The 19,177-nt window shown below is 37.5% G+C and overlaps 1 protein-coding gene across 1 annotated transcript; it reads left to right on the top strand.

Moving 5' to 3' along the window:
• Positions 1-8,316: 8,316 nt before the first annotated feature.
• CLEC1B (C-type lectin domain family 1 member B) lies at positions 8,317-16,123 on the top strand. The gene is made up of 6 exons (XM_010590869.3): positions 8,317-9,050; positions 9,672-9,767; positions 10,816-10,935; positions 11,096-11,247; positions 12,843-12,958; positions 15,164-16,123. Exons 1-6 carry the CDS (start codon positions 8,987-8,989, stop codon positions 15,306-15,308), a joined length of 693 nt encoding a protein of 230 aa, XP_010589171.1. The 5' UTR covers positions 8,317-8,986; the 3' UTR covers positions 15,309-16,123.
• Positions 16,124-19,177: the final 3,054 nt, after the last annotated feature.

Genomic DNA, 19,177 nt, shown 5'->3' with positions numbered 1-19,177 from the left:
AGTAGCTGCTGAGGCTGCTTATGTACAACCAAACACCTCATGGGATTTTGTTCCTTGGTTTGGAAGTTTAGGGTTGTGGTTTCATGGGACATCACAGTTAATTGGCTTAATAACATGTTTAGTGCTTTGGTTCCACCTTCTTGTTTGTTGTGTAGTGCCTGGGGTCTTAAAAGCTTGCAAGTGGTCATCAAAGGCACAGCAATTATTCTCTATTCTCCTGGAGCAACAGAACGAAGGAGGGTCAGGAATAGGAGGAGAAAATGGAACACACGTGGGCTAATTGCCTCCGTGAACAACTGCCCCTTTGCCATTAGACCAGAAGAACTGGATGGTGCCCACTAACATTACTGAACATTTTGATCAAAAATTCCATAGAAGAATCTCAATCAGAAGCAGGAAAATGTAGTAAAGAATTTCAAATTCTCATGGACTCCCGACTTCCTGGAGCCAGGGGGGGTAGATGAACCCCTGAAACTATTGCCCTGTGATAATCTTTAAACCTTAAACCAAAAATATGCCCTGAAGTCTTCTTAAAGCCAAGTAATAGTTTAGTTTAACTGGTAAAAAGGTCTGCCCTGAGCATTATGCTCTTTTAAGAATTGTCTACATGAGATCAAATTGACAACAGCAACTCGAAAGATTAGATAGGAACTTTAGGGGGCAATAAGCTTAAGTTAACAGGGGAAGAAAAACTCAGAAAAGGGGGTGAGAATGTTGCACAATTTGAAGAATGTAATCAGTGTCACTAAATTGCATGTGTAGAAACTGTTGAACTGGTATATGTTTTGGTGTGTATATTCTCAACAACAAAATAAATAAAATTATTAAAAAAAAAAAAAGAAGAAGGTATGTTAGCAAAGGTGTGTTAGCAGGCAGAGCAGGCATAGTAGTTTCATAGAGAGCTCCCAAGATCCTAAAGGTAGAAGCTCTGAATGTTTCAGTAAAGGAGCAAGTGTCTTCTTTACATGTGACAAAGGCCAGCTAATACTGGTTGGAGATATGGGATCTGATTTATACTCACCCACATCAGATATCAAGCAGAGACACGCATGCTAAGGCTGGAGGAACTGTGTAGTTAAAGGCCATACACCCCTGGCTGCTGTTGTAAGAAACCCAAAGTGTGTGTGTGTGTGTGTGTGAGAGAGAGAGAGGAAGAGAAAGAGAGAGAAAATGAGACAGAGAGAGGTATGGTGTTGGTAATGAGGCATGGAGAATAAATGGATAGCTATTAAAACTGTATTAAAATTGTACATGAACAGGATTTCCCTTCTGGCATGGATAAGTTCCTACCAGAGTGATCAATCTGCAAATAACAACCAAATATTTAGGGCAAGATTTTTAAAATAACTACCTGAAGTTTCAAGAGAGTGAAAAATTTGGAAGGTTCTAGAGAGAATGAGACTGGCACATAGTGAAGTATTTTTTTAGTTTTGTTTTTCGTTTTTATTTGGCTTTTAACCTGAGGACAGCCCACAGCCACAGTCCCCTGCAGAGCAGCTGAATCTACAATGGAAAACATGCAGTCTTTCAGGCCTGAAAAGTCAGAAGATGGAGTTTGGGGCAACCACAGCCCCTGGAAAGTGAGTGAAAGGCCATGGAAAGGAGGCAGTGAAAGAGAAGGAGTCCCAAATCCTATGTATAAATTCTCCCCAAATATCTGTCTTATCTTGAACCATGAGTACATGGAAACAGACTTCAAATAAAACCAAACTCACTGGCATGGAGTCGATTGTAACTCATAGCGACCCTATAGGACACAGTAGAACTTCCCCATAGGGTTTATTAGGCTGTAAATCTTTACAGAAGCAGAATGCCTCATATTTCTCCCACGGAGCTGCTTGCAGGCTCAAACTCAGCAGCTTAGCGCTTTAACCTCTGTTCCACCGAGGCTCTTCAGACTGCACGTAGCTCAGCTAAAACAGAAAGAACGGGACTGAGGTTTAAGCTGCTTTCCAAGAGACGAAGTTTGAAGTTTGAGTCCAACCAAGTTAATGGCCTACTGCAACAAAAATAACAACATTCTTCAGAAGAATATAACAGAATTTAGTCTCCATGACATAACATGGAATGCAGGAGGAGTTAGCATCATAGAACCTTTAGGCATTAAAAGATAAACTGAATACATTAGGAACAACTTCATGCCAAAAAAAAAAAAAATAGCATAGATAAAATAGAAAAATTTATTGAATTATATACAACTTTCCAAAGTTAGCAGAAGTTGAAACAAAAAATCTGAATAGCCCTATATGTATTCAAGAAATTTAATTTTGTTTTCAAATTCTCCCACAAGAAAACTCTAAGCCAAAATGACTTCAGTGATGAATTCTATTAAATGATTACACAAATCTCACCAGTCTTACACAGACTCTTTAAGAAAACCCAGGAGCAGGAACGTATTGATACGAACATATCACTCGTAAACCTCATATCGTTTGATGAAGTTAGGGTAACCATAGTACAAAAAGCCTCACAGCCTTTGCAAGAAAACCAAAATAAAGGCCAATATCTCTCATGAATAGACACACAAAAATTCTTAGCAAAATATTAGTAAGTGAAGTCTAAGAATACATTAAAATGATAATAATGATGGAGTAGAGTTTATCCCAGGAAAGCAAGGTTTAACACTAAAAAAATTACTCAGAAAAAAGGAGAAATTCATATAATGATTTTATTACACGAAGAAAAAGTATTTGACAAAGTTCAACACCCATCTATGAGAAAATGTTCAACAAAGTAGGAATACCATGTAACTTTCCAAATCTGATAAAAGGCATCTATGGAAAATTTCTGATTGGTATTAACGTCAGTAGTGAAATGGTGAACATTTTTCCCCTAAAATCAGGAACAAAGAAAGGATGTTAAGTATGTTTATAAGAATTGTATCGGAGATTCTAACCAGTGCCATAAGGCAGTAAAAATAAAGAAAACAGAGACTGGAAACAAAGAAATAAACAATCTCTGGTTCCAGATGACATGCTTTTTTTTTTTTTTTCCATAGAAAAGCCAAAGGAATCTACAAAACAGCTCCAGAACTAATAAATAAAATTAAAAATATCACAAGATACAATCTTAATATACAAATATTTATTGTATTTTCTATAAACATTTTCTATACCTGCAGTAAATAACTAGAAATGAGGCATTTTTTAAAAATCATCTTATATAGCACAAAAAGCATAAAATACTTAGAAAAAATATAACAGAATATTTGCAAGATCACTACACTGAAAACTACAAAACACTGCTGAGAATGACTAAAGAGATCTTAAATAAATGAAGACATATACCGTGTTAATGAATTGGAAAAATGATACCATTAAAATAGTTTTCCTCGAATTTATCTGTACATTCAATTCAATTTCAATAACAGTCCTAGAATTAAAAAGTAGATACATAGATTTTAAAATTTTTTATGGAAATGCAAAGGACCTTAAATATTCAAAACAACCATTTTTAAAAACAAGAAAATTGGAGCACTTATACAATCTGACTTCAAGAATTGCTATAAACCTGCAGTATTCAGGATAGTGGGATACCGGAATAAGAATTAACAAATAGATCAATGGGACAGAACAAGGCCCACAGATAAATCCCCTTATGTACATACACAAAAGGAGCCCTCATGGTACAAAGGTTAAGCGCTTGGCTGTTAACCAAAATGCTGCCAGTTCAAACCCACCAGGGGTTACACAGGAGAAAAGACCTGGCAATCTGCTCCCATAAAGATTACAGCCTAAGAAACTCTATGAGGCAATTCTACTCTGTCCCATCAGGTAACTGTGAGTTGGAATTGACGCTATGGCACACAACAACAATACGCCCATATTCATATGTTTGTCTTATTTTCAGCAAAGGTGCCAAAATAATCCAACGGAGAAAGGAAAGTATTTTCAACAAATAGTGTTGGAATAACTAGATATTCATATGGAACACTGGATATGAGGACCCTTCAGATTGTTTTGTACCCTGAAGCCTCTGTGAATCCCCTAATCTGATACCCCTCTCTAACCTCAAACTCGTAAATTGTACCTTCCAGATCATACAGGCAGTCTTCGGCAAACTTCACTATATTTATCTCAATCTTTTCACTCTAAACTCCTTTCATTTTCTTGCTCTAACTGAAGCCTTTTTTTTGTTCCCAAGTCTGAGGTTTAACTCATCTTGTTGCAATCATCTACCAAATTCTGAAACATTCCTTCATCATTTTCAACTTATTAATGTCTCCTTGCTCGCCTCTACTCCTGTCATAATCACCGGTGATTTTAATCTCTTTGTAGGTGAATTATAAAGTGGGTTATCTTATGGTATAATCTGATAAAATGAGCTAAAAAGATGTTGGAAGTTTTTAAGGGAAAAAGGTATAAAAGCAAAAGTGAGGAGTAAGCAGATGACCTAATTCATTGCCAGGCCCAGCAGTACAAGATGTGTGATGATGTGTGGACAAGAAAATATCTACTGCTTGAGAGAACTGCAGGTAAACTCAGGAATTAAAACAACATCAACAACAAAAACACCTCCCTTGTTCCTCACTGTCCCCCACTACACACACACTATTACCCCTTTTCTCTAATTTCTCCAATTCTCTTAACAGTAGAAGTGCTCAAAAAGCTGTCTATGCCTGCTGTGTTTCTTTCTGCTTTTCCTGAACCTCACTCTAGTCAAGCGTTTGCAATAACTGTATCTCCAAAAGGTATCGCTGGGTGGTGCAAACAGTTAACTTGCTTGGCTGCTCATTGAAAGGTTGAAGGTTGGAGTCCACTCAGAGCTACTTCAGAAGAAAATTCTGGTAATCTACTCCCCAAAATTCAGCCATTGAAAACCACAGATCTGCTCTGACATACATGGGGCCACCGTGATCTGGACGAGCTCGTTGGCAACTGGTTTATTCCTACAAAATCACTCCCGTCAGAGCCACCATTTAGCCTCCACATTAGCAAATAAAATGGCTGTTTCTCAGACTTCAACTTACTTAACCTATAAGCAGCATTTGTTAATATCTTTCTTCTTTGGTGGCGTGGTGGTTAAGAGCTCCCAGCTCCTAACCAAAAGGTCAACAGTTCTAATCCACCAGCCATCCTTGGAAACCCTATGGGGCAGTTCTACTTTGTCCAGTAGGGTCACTATAAATTGGAATCGACTTGAAAGCAACAGGTTTGGTTATCTCCAAAATACTTTGGTCCTCAAGACAACATTCTTTCCTGGTTTTCCTTTTACTTCACTGCCCATTTTTCCAGGCTTGATAATTCTTCACTAGCTTTTCAACTTCTAAATGTTGGTGTGCCCCAGAGTTCAGTCCGTGACACTCTGTCTTCTGTTTACTTTCGTCCTTGAATGAGCTTTTCTACATTCATGGCTTAAAGTAGCAGACATGCACTAACCTGTTAAAACTCATTGCTATCGAGTTGATTCCGACTCATAGTGACCTATAGGACAGAGTAGAACTGCCCCATAGGATTTCCCAGGAGAGCCTGATGGAGTTGAACTGCCAAACTTTTGGTTAGCAGCCATAGCTCTTAACTGCTACACCACACTAATAACTCTAAATTCATATTTGCACTCCAGGAACTGATCTTCAGGCCCATATATCTGACTACAGACGGGCATATTTACTTATATACGTTATAGGATTTTCAAACCTAACATACCCAGTAACAAACAGCCTTTTCCCAATGTGTCCCATCAAAGCTTTCTCATCTCAGTAAACGAAACTCCTTACTTGCTATTCCTCACCCAAAAACTTGGAAACATCTTGGCTTCTCTTCTTACTCTCACGTGAATAAATACATCAGAAAATCTTGTTCACTGTGGAAAATAAGGGAACACAGAAACACAGGTACTAAATATGGAAGTATTGCCAATTTAAGCCAAATTAAAGAAATGCTGAGTTTATACTACAGGAAGCTATAATCTCACTGTTTATCAATGATCATTCCATTCCCACAAGGTATGCCTGTTTCAGAGAACATTTAAAAAAAGTGGTGCAGATTGAATAGCACCCGGAGAATGGCCAGAATAGGAATTAATTCAAAATTATTTACAAAAAGGAAAAGGAGTAAATATTCAATCCAGAGGTATCAAGGATCCAAAGAAAACAACCAAAACCTACAAAAAAACCAAACCCACTGCCATCAAGTTGATTCTGACTCATAGTGACCCTATAGGGCAGAGTAGCACCGCCCCGCTGGACTTGCAAAGCTGTAAAACCTTACACATGCAGACAGCCACAAGAAGAAATTAAAATCAGAAAGAAAAAAAATGGCCACAAGGAGGAGCAAGAGGATAATTATGGGATGAAATTTATTTTAAAAATTATATTCACTCAATCTGGATACTAATAACATAAAATTAAAGTACTTATATGTGTGTATAAGACTGGCAAGGCAAAGGTGAACCAGTAATACTAATGCAGAGGGATGGATAATAGAATAGGAAATCACTGATCATGCACCCAAGACTTTACCTTAAAGGAGGTGTACACTAAAAGATCTATAACAAGCTATCACCAGCTACAAAATGTTCACATCCCTTTTTTTCAATTGGGAGCCATTATTTTAACACCTGTAGTTTTAGTAGGTAGGAAGCATCAGTTTCTTGTCTCTTTTACACATCATTGTATATTGACCAGTGACATCCACAATGTTTTACATTCCAGTAATTTCCTTGCTTATTGCACTTATACCTTATCATTGTGATCCTAGTGACTTTTCATCCATTCTTCAGCATAAACATAGACAACGGAGTCGGACAATGCCTAAATTTGAAAGACATCATAATGTCATTGAAAGAACCTGAAACCTGGGTAAATTATACTGCTATTTACACAGAAACAAACAAACAAACAAACCGATTGCCTTCGAGTCAATTCTGAATCATAGCAACCCTAAAGGACAGAGTAGAATTTCCCCACAGGGTTTCCAAAGAGTGCCTCATGGATTTGAACTGCCAACCTTTTGGTAAGTAGCCATAGCTCTTAACCACTGTGCCACCAGGGTTTCTATTTACATAGAAAAGTACCCAAAATACCTTAAATGTCTCTTTCTACATGTATAAAATTAGCATGGTAATGCCCATTGTACATATATTCATTCATTCAACAAATACTTATTGGGTGGAAACGATCTGCCAATCTCCATTATAGAGGCGTGGAATACATTCTCGTGGGGATAAATGACAAAGATTTAAATATATAAAAAGACTCTATGTGGGTCAGATAGTGATAAGTGCTGTGGAAAAAAGTGAAGAAAGGAAGAGGGAAGGGAATGTGGGCTGGTATGTTTGAGTGTGAAGAAATTGTTCTAAATAGCCTAACGAAAATAGTGTGTTGTCTAATTTAAGACTCTGTGCACCAAGTGGACATGGACTATGATTTTCTCTATGAATATTCAACTCCAATTACAGTGTCTGATGCATACTGAACATTCATTAATTATTTGTTTAAAATAAAAGAGATGGTTTATATAAGAGTGACTTCTTAATCTCTAAACTGTTGAATGAATGAAGGTTTTTATTCCAAGTTCAGACTCATCAAAAATTTGGAATAAAGAACTTTTTTTCAGGTACAGTTCCCTGAACAAAAAAAAAAAAGGAAAAAGGGCTGTGTGTGTTGAGGGGTGGGGGAGAAGACAAAATAACTACTTTCAACATAAGCTGAAATAATAATTTGAAAGCCTAATTAATAAAGGTAATATGTGGAATACACTATTATATTCTGAGGTAAAGGGAACTGGAAACCACCCAGTCCCCAAATAGTTCTTCATCCAGGCTCCCTATACTTGAACTTGCGTGATTCTACTGAATTAAGATTCTTCCATTCCAAGAAATTCACTGCAAAGTAAAAATATTACTGAAGGGCTATACATCAATTTGAAGCCCTAGTGGTGCAATGGTTAAAAACTCAGGCTGCTAACCCAAAAGTCATTGTTTTGAACCTACCAGCCACTCCCTGGAAACCCTATGGGGCAGTCCTGCTCTGTCCTATAAAAATCACTATAAGTCAGTATCAACTCAATGGCAATGGGTTTGATTTTTTTGATAGTACAGCAAGTCATTAACTCCAGATAGTGTCATTTTATTTGTCTGTTTTCCTTCAATGCCTAAACCTAAGTCGTATAAAGCCAGCCCTATGTGGACTCTTAAATTTTTTGAAAATTTGATTTATTAGAGATTCAAGAATTTGAATGAGTTCTAGGACATAATTATGAATAGTTCGTTCCAATACAAGACCATGAAATTTCTAATTTAGGCAGTATTTGATCAAATTATATTAGACGTGTTCTTCTGCTGGTGTTTTATCCATGATTTTCCACAGAAGTCACTTCATTTAAACAATATGATTTAGGTTCTATGAGGGAAGCAAGGATGGTGAGACTTCATCTCAGGTACTTTGAATATGTTATCAGGAGGGAACAGTCAATGGGGAAAGAAATCATGCTTGGTAAAGTAGAAGGGCCTCAGAAAAGAAGACACTCTATGAGATGGACTGACATGGTGGCTGCAACAATAAGTTCAAACATAGCAACGATAGTGAGAACGGTGCAGGATCTGACAGTGTTTAGTTCTGTTGTACATAGGGTCACTATGTGTCAGAACCGACTCAATGGCACCTAACAACAACAACAGGGTTAAGATGAAGTATGAACTTCAGAAAAATTTTTGGTTCTTTGAAAGGATACACATGCTGGAATATCTCTTTACTTTAAGCTGAAGATGAGGAAACAGGAAACAAATGCCATATCTACTCCTTTACCACAATTTATTATTTTTGCTTTTTATTTATTTATTTTATGTTCAATGGCCATGTATCTCTGAACAACTATGAAAGGGCTTCCTGGAAAAAGAATAAACAAAACATGTGTCCTAACTTATACGGCTCCACTCTCCCAGTTGAGGAGGATCACAGACTGACAGACTTTGGAATCTTAAGAGTGGACACTACATTTTGCCAAGTCACTGGACCCCTGAGCTCACTTGCAGTCCAAGTGAGGCCATGCAGGATGAAGATGGATACGTAGCCTTAAATATTAAAACTCGAAGATCAGCTTTCACCTCAGGTAAGAATGCCCAGAACCAAAAATCTGGAAATTAATTAGTAAAATAAGTCAACTCTGTTTTCCCTTTTTCTACTAGAGATAATACATACAGCTTTGTTTTTTGTTCTGTTTTGTTTTTCCTGAATGATGTTCTTTCTCTATAGCCCTTAGTAGTATTTACATAGACTCAGACTTATTTAGAAGAAAGACAACACAGGAGACATAATAATGAACTTGCATTAAGGCTCCTAGAGTTTAATGCTGGATGGTGCTGAAGTGAAGGATATGGGGTAACAGGGGAAGGAATGTTTGGAAACCACCATTTTCCAGGATCCTAGTAAGTGGGTATGATTCTTAAGTAGTTGCCTATTAAAGAATATTTATGGGGGGGAAGGGGAGTGTACAAAAAACAAAACAAACAATAATGTCTTAACAGCTGGGTTATATTTTGGCTCAGAGAGGGGAAGTCCATTGGTGATGGGGATGGATGTGTGGTATGGGAGTGGGTTGTGCTTATTGTTGATGATCAACAAGGAACACAGGCAAGATCTTGGAAAATTCCAAGAGGCTGGGGCACAGGTGACACTGTCCCATAGCCATGCCCTATTACTGCTCCCTGACATATTTATTGTATGTCCACAGCTGACCCTGTGTCCTCTTTGTGGCGTGTGATGGCTTTTGTTCTTCTGATCTTGTGCACAGGGATGGTTGTTGGGCTGGTAGCTCTGAGAATTATGTGTAAGTATTGACTCACTGACAAGGGTTTGGTCTGAGGATGGCAATACCTAAGGGTTTTGGTATATCACACTAAGTTTCTTAATTGTCCTTCCATTTGTTACTACTCCAATCATACTATATATATAGTTGCCAAGATTTTCTCTGGCCTTTATCTCTTGATCAAAATCACTTTTTAAACTGTTTATCTATTAAAAATTTAAAAATTATTTTCAAGAATTTTAAACTAGCCTTTAAGATTCTCTTGAGTATGAATGCAAGTTATATTTTGAAATCTTTCTTTCATCATTGCATATCCTCAGATCCAGCCAAACCAGGGTCTTCTCAATTTCATAAATAAATTCTGTATCTACCTGCCTGAAATTTTGCCTATCCTATTCCCGCTTCTTAAAATACCTTCCTTCCTATTTTGTTTACAAATTTACTTACTTCCTCTAAGAGACAATTCATATCCCACCTAACTGATAAACATTGTTTTTTCTTCCTGTAAACCTAATAGCCCTACAATGTCACCTTTTACTTTAGGTAGTTTTTGATTGTTTGAATACTTGTTTTTTTTTTTTTTTTCCATGAGATATTTAATAATCTTTCATTCACGATCGTTCATACACCTGAATCTCATAGTACTTTGGGCATAGCATGAAATCAGTATGTATTTTTTTCAGTGAATGAATATTCTGGTATGACATTAAGAGCAGAAAATAGCAGAGGTGTTCACTTCTATTAACACTGTTTAGAAACCTGCATTTAATAAAATGTCAAAACAATTGCTTTAGGTGTGTATTTGTTCATGAGATTTTCTTATTTGTGACTGTTCTCCTTAAAGAGTTCACTCATTTTATTAGATAACTCTCAAGTGTCAGTTTTCTATATATATATTTTTAAAATATTCCCCTTTGCCCATATCCTTTGTAGGTATCATTTACTTATGTGTACCTTGTAAACACTTCATAGCACGGCAATTCTATTAAAATGAAAGTTTATTGAAAAGCCTTTGCGTCACACTTAAGGTCCTGATTACAAATTGTTATTATCTAATTTTTACATTTAGCTGTCACACAGCAGAATCTCCTACAAGCTGAGAATGAAAACCTTTCAGGAACTCTGCAACAATTAGCAAAGCGCTTCTGCCAAGATTTAATAAAACAATCTGAACAAAAAGAAAATTTCAGTAAGTGTGGCTTGGTAACTCTTGATCTCCTCTAACACCAGAGTATTTTTTTGTGCTGGTATTTGTAGTGAATCTTGAGATCTGCGGGAAACACTGAATGTGGGGAAAATGTAAGCCTGATTTAGAATGAAATGGTTCCTATGCCTGATCTCTCCTTAAGGCCATAAGTGCAGCCCCTGCGACAAAAACTGGAGATACTATGGGGATAGTTGCTATGGATTCTTCAAGCACAACTTGACATGGGAAGAGAGTAAGCAGTACTGCTCTGGCGTGAATGCTACTCTTCCGAAGATTGCCAGCCAGAACATTCTGGTAAGGAGATTCTTAGGTCAAATGTTTTGGAGTTACGAGAAGAAACTCTCAAATGTAACATTTGGCTTTGTTTATATTTTTCTTACGTCTTTCAGTCTGTGCTAATCTAAAAACCTTATCAAGCTCAGTAAAAATGACAACATTTGAGAGTAGAAAGTGCTGATTTAGGGCTCAAGGGACTTTGAGGTCTTGTCTTATCTTTTCTGTAAGTAATTTAACCTCTCTCAATTTCCTTACCTCTATTTACTAACTTGGAACAGAATCCGAAAGTCCAAAAAAAAAAAAAAAAAAGCTTGGCAGTTCAAATCCACCAGCTACTCCTTGAAAACCCTATGGGGCAGTTCTACTCTGTCCTACAGGGTCACTATGAGTCAGAATCCACTCGATGGCAATGAATTTGGTTTTGGTTTATAGAGAGAGGTTAATTGATTTATGTACTAATTCAACAAATATATTCCAGGAATTTGAAGCTTTGCAGTGACTAAAACAGACAAAAATTCCTAATCTCATGGAATTTATATTCTACAGACAATAAACAAAACAAATAGATATAGTATAGTGTTGTTTTTGTGTGCCATCGAGTCTATTTCCACTCATAGCGACCCTATGGGACAGAGTAGAACTGCCCCATAAGGTTTCCAGGCTGTAAATCTTTACAGAAGATTTACAAAGACTGCCACATCTTTTTCCCTAAAATAAGCTAGTGCATTGTAACAGCCCACCTTCCAGTTAGCAGCAGAATACTTAACAACTGCACCATGAGGGCTCCATTCATAAAGTATAGTACATACACACACACACACCTGATGGTGATAATTGCTAAGAAGAAAAAATAGATGAATGTTATTTATAATCCATTTGAGAAAAATACCATGTAATTCTCTTTTAACCCATCAACTAAAACAAATTATAACTTCTACATGAAAGATTTTATAGACAATCTAAGCAAAAAATAAATTCAGATAAAGCTTACTTCTGGGGCATTAAAGTCTTAACAACGATGATTTCCTTTTCTATAGTCGTTTACCAGTTGCCATCAAGTCAGTTCTAACTCCTGGAAACTCCGTGTCTATCAGATAGAACTGTGATCCACAGGGTTTTCTATGGCTTTTTTTTTCTTTTTTAATTGCCAGATCTTTTTTCGAGGTGCCTCTAGGTGGACTCCAACCTCAAACCCAGCACATCAACCATTTGCACCACCCAAGGACTACAGTCATTTACTGTTTACTCCATTTCAGGGTCATAGTTGGTATTCTCTTTGATACTCTAATCTTCAGTTGATGGAAGATATAATCATATAAACACAGAAGAAGATTAGAATATTAGATATTTTGTATATAATTTTTCTTATGCCCTATAAATATAAAGGGTTTTTTTGTTTGTTTATTTGTTTTTTAATTCTAAAACAAGCCAATTTGGTACAATTTTAAGTCTCGAATATAAGGAGCCCTGGTGGTGCATGCATTAATATTAATATAAACATATAATCCAACATTTCTTTTTGTCAAGGGTCTTATCATGAAACTTTGCCTTTAGGTCATCACCAAGAGCTTTGGAGGCATTCTGACCTTTATGTTTATTTGTGTTTACAACAGGAGTATATCAAAGCCAGGACTGGTTTGATACGTTGGGTAGGATTGTCTCGCCAGAACTCTAATGGAGTCTGGATGTGGGAAGATGGCTCAGTTGGCTCAGTTTTCTCCAAAAATATGTAAGTCACTGAACATTCAGAGTTCAAGGCACTGCTAGCAATTTTTGTTTCTGAGATTCCCTTCCCTCTTGAGTGCAAGTTACTTATAATTTGAGAGGAGCTCTATATCTTACTATGGGTTACATAAACAGCAGCTGAGTCACACATGCCCTACTCCAACAAAAAAACACTGGTAATAAAATAACTCAACCTTCCCCATGCTCTTATTCTTCTCTTTATCTAAACCACAATTCACATGTATTCTTCATACTTTTTTTCCCATCCATTTTTGCCCTCAACTTTACCTTTGAAGCATTTTATGTTTTCATTTTTCCTTTCTACAATTGTCTTCACATATTTTTAAAACAAAATTATTATCCTTATTATCTTATGGCTGAAAATTTTTGCCTTGGAGGTCCCATTAACTTTTCAGTGTCATCTGCCTACTTTCCCAACCTAGGCATCTCCAAGAATCAGTCATATTTTAGTTCACAAGGAAATTCTAATGTTCATGTAAAAAGGCTCCATTCTGCTAGAGGCAATCCAGCCAAAAGGGCCAATTGCATTAGGAGTTACCTAATATGCCTTTTCTTTATGCTGTAGTGGCACAGTGGTTAAGAGCTCAGCTGCTGACCAAAAGGTCAGCGGTTCGAATCCACGAGCCACTCCTTGGAAACCCTACAGAACAGTTCTACTCTGTCCTGTAGGGTTGATGTGAGTCTGAATCGACTCTTGGGCAATTATTTTTTAATATGGCTTTTCAGTCCTACCACCGTCTATTCAACCTATATATGAAAACTGCAAAGTCTCTCTAATCCAAATATAAACTACATTCAAAATCTATAACGTGAGAACAACTTAAGTTATTAACTATTCACCAAATAGTTATTATTTACTGTAGGGTCAGAACATTAAGATCACAAGCAAGCCTCTTTCTAAGTCTTGGGCTTTATCTCTTAACACTTATTAACTCTTTCACAATATTCTAGACAAACTGGCCTTCCTTCTATTTATCGACAAATCAGTCTTGCTTAGTTGTCTTAGGGCTTTTGTACTTGCTGTTCCCTCTACCTAGAATGCTCTGCTTCCAGAACTCCGTAACTGGCTCCCTTTGTCACTCAAGCCTCTGTTTAAATAATATTTCCTCAGTGAGAGTAATTCTAATCTCTCAAACTAAATTAGCCTCCCTGGTATCTACTCCAATCAAGGTCTATCATATCATACTCTTGTTTCTTCACCAATTTTACCAGTTCTCCGATGTTATTTTATCTGTTTATTTGTTGGCTTCTTAGCAATATCCTCCTACTATAACATAACCTCCCCAAGAAAAAAAACCTTTCTTTGTTTACCACCATATCCTCAGCACATACACAACTTTAGCACATAGGAAGTGTTCCATAGGTATTGTCAAATAGATTAGTACATATATATGCCTTGGCGTTTCATCATAAGGAATCTAGTAAGAGATACCAAAAAACCAAACCTGTTGCTGTTGAGTTGATTCCGACTCATAGCGACCCTACAGGACAGAGTAGAACTGCCCCATAGAGTTTCCAAGGAACACCTGGTGGATTTGAACTGCCAACCTTTTGGTTAGTAGACGTAGCTCTTACCCACTATGCTACTAGGGTTTCCCTAACAAGGAATACAGACAGATTAATAGCCAATTATAATATAATGTGTTGTCTTTTATCTACTACCCTATAACAAATTTTCAGTTCAAAAATATTTAATCAACTCATTTTTCCTTGAGTTCATTCCTATCTTGTGCAGCTGTTTGCCTTGCCAGGCCCTCCCATCTTATCTACACCCTACTTGTCTCCTCTTACCTAAGTCCTACTCTTGCTTCAAGACAGAACTCAAGCCTCATCTTCTAGATAAAGCCTTTACTCACCATTTCAGACCCACATCCATCTCTTCCTCTGGACTCCTATTGAGCCTAGTGTTCACTTACTATTTAAATTTATTGTATATTAAATTGGTATTGAAATTTTCAATTGCTATGAGTCAGAATCGACTCAATGGCTGTGGGTTTTTTTTTTTTTTTTTTGGTGTATACCTTCCACTCCCAAGCATATTGGAAGTTTCTCAGTTGCATGGATCTTGGTTTATACTCCCCCCTACTCATTGGTTCCACTTTCTGCCACAAAATTCTGCACACAGGGTTTGATTGTTGATTATTTATTTAGCTTTCAAGTAAACTCATTCTACCTTTTCCATTTATAGGCCTGAACTTCCAGGAGATGGAAGAGAAAACATGAATTGTGCTTATTTTCATAACGGGAAAATCCACCCTTCCTTCTGTAAGAACAAACATTATCTAATATGTGAGCGGAAAGCTGGGATGGCAAAGGTGGACAAACTACTTTAATGAGAGAGATGAACAGGGTATCACAGACAAATGATTGATTATACAATAAAAAGCCTTGATGAAAGAATCACAAGCCATAAAATTTCTTATTTCTCCCTCTCTTCACCATGGAGCCACCTTTATATTATCTTTGTATCCAACATCACTTAACCTTTTCTTTATACATCCACAAGTCAGCTCTATGAGTTGATCATTTGCTTTCCAATTGTTCTGCTTTCCATTAATTTCCTTTCTTCCTGTCTTTCATTCCTCATTATCTGGACTTTGTATGATTCATTCTATATTCAGACGTTAACATATAAAATTAAACTTGGAACAGTAAAAGGTTAGGGCTTAATTGGCTTAAGCTATGAAAAATGTCTGCATTTGAAAGACAGCATAAGATAGTGGAAAGAGTACTGAATTTGAAATCAGTAGAATAATTTAGATGGTGTGGTCACTTAGCTGAAATATGATCATGGATTATTCAAGTAGCCTCTAACTTCTATCTTCACATATTTAAAGTAGAATGATAACTCTGTCTTATATTCCTCACGATTCTACAACCTAAAATCAAGCTTCGGGGTGTTAACCATACCAGACACCCTGTGAAGGCAAATGCCATGACTTTATTATTCACTGTTCTGTGTCCAGCACCCAACACAGTTCCTGGCTCACGGGGAACAGAAAAAAATTGCTTCTCATTGAATAAGATAATTTACTAGAAACTAACTAGTAAAAGGACTATACAAATATCATTACAATTCCAAGTTCACCTCTGCTCAAACTCAATAGCAATAATTTTCTCTGCAGAAGGAAAAATAAAGTTTGTCAGAAACCTCATGGTCTTTGTAAAATGAGTAAATGCTTCTAGTAGACAGAAGAGCAAGTAAAAATACTCTAAGAAGAACCATGGATGGTAAGCCAAGAAGCAAGTAAAAATGCCTTATCTGGTTCTTTTTCTAGCAGTTTTATCCTTGGTTTTCGCTGAATAACTCAGAAAGTATTTATAGACCATGTGGAGAAGCACGTTTGAACAGGATAACAGGCAAACAATTGCATTTCTTACCCACAGATGCCGTGATGGTGCTCTGTCATCTTACATTAGTGAGATTAAAATTTATAGAAATGATTCTCAAACATCTCAATTGAGGTGTTCATTAAAACTTGCAGATATCCACATACAAATGAGTACTGATGGTAAGCAGTCTGAAGACTGAGGAGATCCAGAGACCTGTGTAGTTAACATGCACCTCCACAGGATTCTGATATAAAGTCTTTAAGACATTTCAAGAAAAACTCCTTAAAACTTGCTTCATATGTGACTTTGGATTAGTAATTTAGCCTCTTTAAAACCCAATTTCCTTGTCCATGAGTCTAATATTATTACTTTGCTCATAAGGCTACACAGCCTTGTGGGGCAGTGGTTAAGAGCTAGGCTCCTAAAACAAAAGGTTGCCAGTTCGAAACCACCAGCGGCTCCTTGGAAACCCTATGGGACAGTTGTACCCTTTCCTACAGGGTCACTGTGAGTCAGAATCGACGCGACAGCAACAGGTTTGGTTTTGGTTTCCATAAGGCATGGGTTATGATTACCGAAGTCTTGGTGGCACAGTGGTTAAAAGCTCAGTTGCTAACCAAAAGATTAGTAGTTCGAATCTACCAGCTGCTCCTTGGAAAACCTTTGGGGTAGTTCTACTCTGTCCTGTAGGGTTGCCATGAGTCGGAATTGACTCGAGGCAACGGGTTTGGTTTTAGTATGATTAACATATTCATGTTTTTATTGGAAGAATCCAATTGTTCCCTTAGAAGATACACTTATAAGAGTGTATACCGTATTGGGAAAAGCTAATCTTTCTGGGCCTGATTTTTAGTGCTGATAAAATTTGAGAACAACTGGAAACTAACAATTTACAGAACTTCCGTTCCCATCTTCCTGATATTAGTCTCAGTGAGCATTTGATACAATTATGATCACTTCCTCTTTTTCTTCTCCATAGAAATTATCCTATTTTTAAAGGCCTTGGGGAGTTAAGTAGGAGCCCTGATGGTGCAACGCTTAAGTGCTAGACTGCTAACTGACAGACTGAAGGTACGAATCCACTAGCCACTCCTCAGGAGAAAAGACTTGGCTTTCAGCTTCCGTAAAGATTACAGCCTAGGAAAACCCATGCAGCAGTTCTACTCTGTCCCATGGGGTCACTAGGAGTCAGAATTGCCTGGAAAGCACACAACAAGTGAGTTGAGGTGCATTATTTTTTAGACCAGAATCTCAGGTCACATGAAAATCACATGAAATATTTGGAGAATGTGCTGGATATACTCCATGTGTCCTTCTAGATACTCTCAGCCCTACCCTGTGCCTTAGGAGGCCCAATGCAAATGAACATCATTGTCTGGGCAAACTTGGTCTCTGGCTTCCAGTTAATTCAGCCAACGGGAGGCACTGGCAGGGGATCACAGGGTGGGAGGGGAGAAGTCAGGGTATTTATTTCCTTGGGTCTCTCCCCACCATGTGTCAGGTTGGCAAAGGCTGCATTTTCTATATTTTAGACCACAATCTCTGTCAGGTGGGTCCTCAACAATTGTCCTCATGATGTTCCAATAACTACCCTCCCCTTGATCCTTCAGGCCTAGGGTTGACATCAGCTTTCCAATGCATATTTCACCATCCCTTGTTGGTTTCCTTAACCTTGCCACAACTTTATAAACAGTTGCTTTATTAAATGCCCTTAGATTACCCCTGGAGTGTTCCATCTGCTTCCTTCTGGGAACCTGACTGTCATAAAGAAAATGATCAAACCAGTGAGACATTGAAACAAAAGAGAACATTGCAATGTTGCAGATTTTTGGGACTTGCAGACTCTACATTACTGAGAAGTAACCTTTGTCCATAAGGCAAAATATGAATGACGATTAAAGCATTAGGGTTCTCAAAACTTGTGCTACAGGATGTGGCAGAGATGGCTACATATCCACTAAATAATTCATGCGCCCCTTCTGGAGTGAAGTTGTCAGTGAGAGCTTGTTGCCCAGGCAGAGATTACACTTTTCAGGTCCAACTTTTATATCCAAATATGGGCATTGGTATGGACAAGGATGTGATGCATGTCACTTTCAGGTTATAGCTTTCAAGAAGCAGATGTGAATTCTCCACCTTCTCTTTTTCTTTTCAGTGGCTAGAAACAGAGAACTCCAATGTCTTAAAAGATGGAAGAAACCTGGAGGAAAGTTACCAAGTGACCAGGATTACTGAAGTTAAAATATTAAATGAGAGTGAAAAATAAAAATTTACTGTGTTAGGAAACTGACATTTTGAGGATTGTTTATTTGGGGTTTATTTATTCATCATTATTTATCATAACCTTAATGAATATACCACCAATTTCCATTGAGTCAGTTCCGATTCATGGTGACCCCATGTGTACCAGAGTAGAACTGTGCTCCATAGTACATTCAATGGTTGATTAGTAGATCACAAGGGCTTTCTTCCAAGGAACCTCTGAGTGGACTTGATCGTCCATCCTTTCAGTTAGGAGCCAACTACGTTAACCATTTGTACCACCCAGGGACTCTCAATATTATTGTTAGGTGCCATCAAGATGATTCCGACTCATAGCAAGCCTATGTATAACAGAATGAAATACTGCCCAGTCCTGCACCATCTTCACAATCCTTGTTATGCTTGAGCCCATTGTTGCAGCCACTGTGTCACTCCATCTTGTTGAGGATCTTCCTCTTTTTTGCTGGCCTTCTACCTTACCAAGCATGATGTCCTCTTCTAGGGACTGAACCCTCCTGATAACATGCCCAAAGTAGGTAAGATGTAGTTCTTCGTCCCCCAATTAATATAAAAACCCAGCAACCCAGTGCCATCGAGGTGATTCCGA

The sequence above is a fragment of the Loxodonta africana genome, chromosome 4 (genome assembly GCF_030014295.1).
Source record: "Loxodonta africana isolate mLoxAfr1 chromosome 4, mLoxAfr1.hap2, whole genome shotgun sequence".
Taxonomy (NCBI): Eukaryota; Metazoa; Chordata; class Mammalia; order Proboscidea; family Elephantidae; genus Loxodonta; species Loxodonta africana.
The sequence above is the reverse complement of the archived record's forward strand: the minus strand, read 5'-3'. Positions and strand labels throughout refer to the sequence as shown.

Coding starts and splice junctions, on each gene's coding strand:
- CLEC1B (XM_010590869.3), top strand. CDS start 8,987: ATGCAGGATGAAGATGGATACGTAGCCTTAAATATTAAAACTCGAAGA. Junction 9,768..10,815: donor GGTAGCTCTGAGAATTATGT/GTAAGTATTGAC, acceptor TTTTACATTTAG/CTGTCACACAGCAGAATCTC. Junction 11,248..12,842: donor TTGCCAGCCAGAACATTCTG/GTAAGGAGATTC, acceptor TGTTTACAACAG/GAGTATATCAAAGCCAGGAC.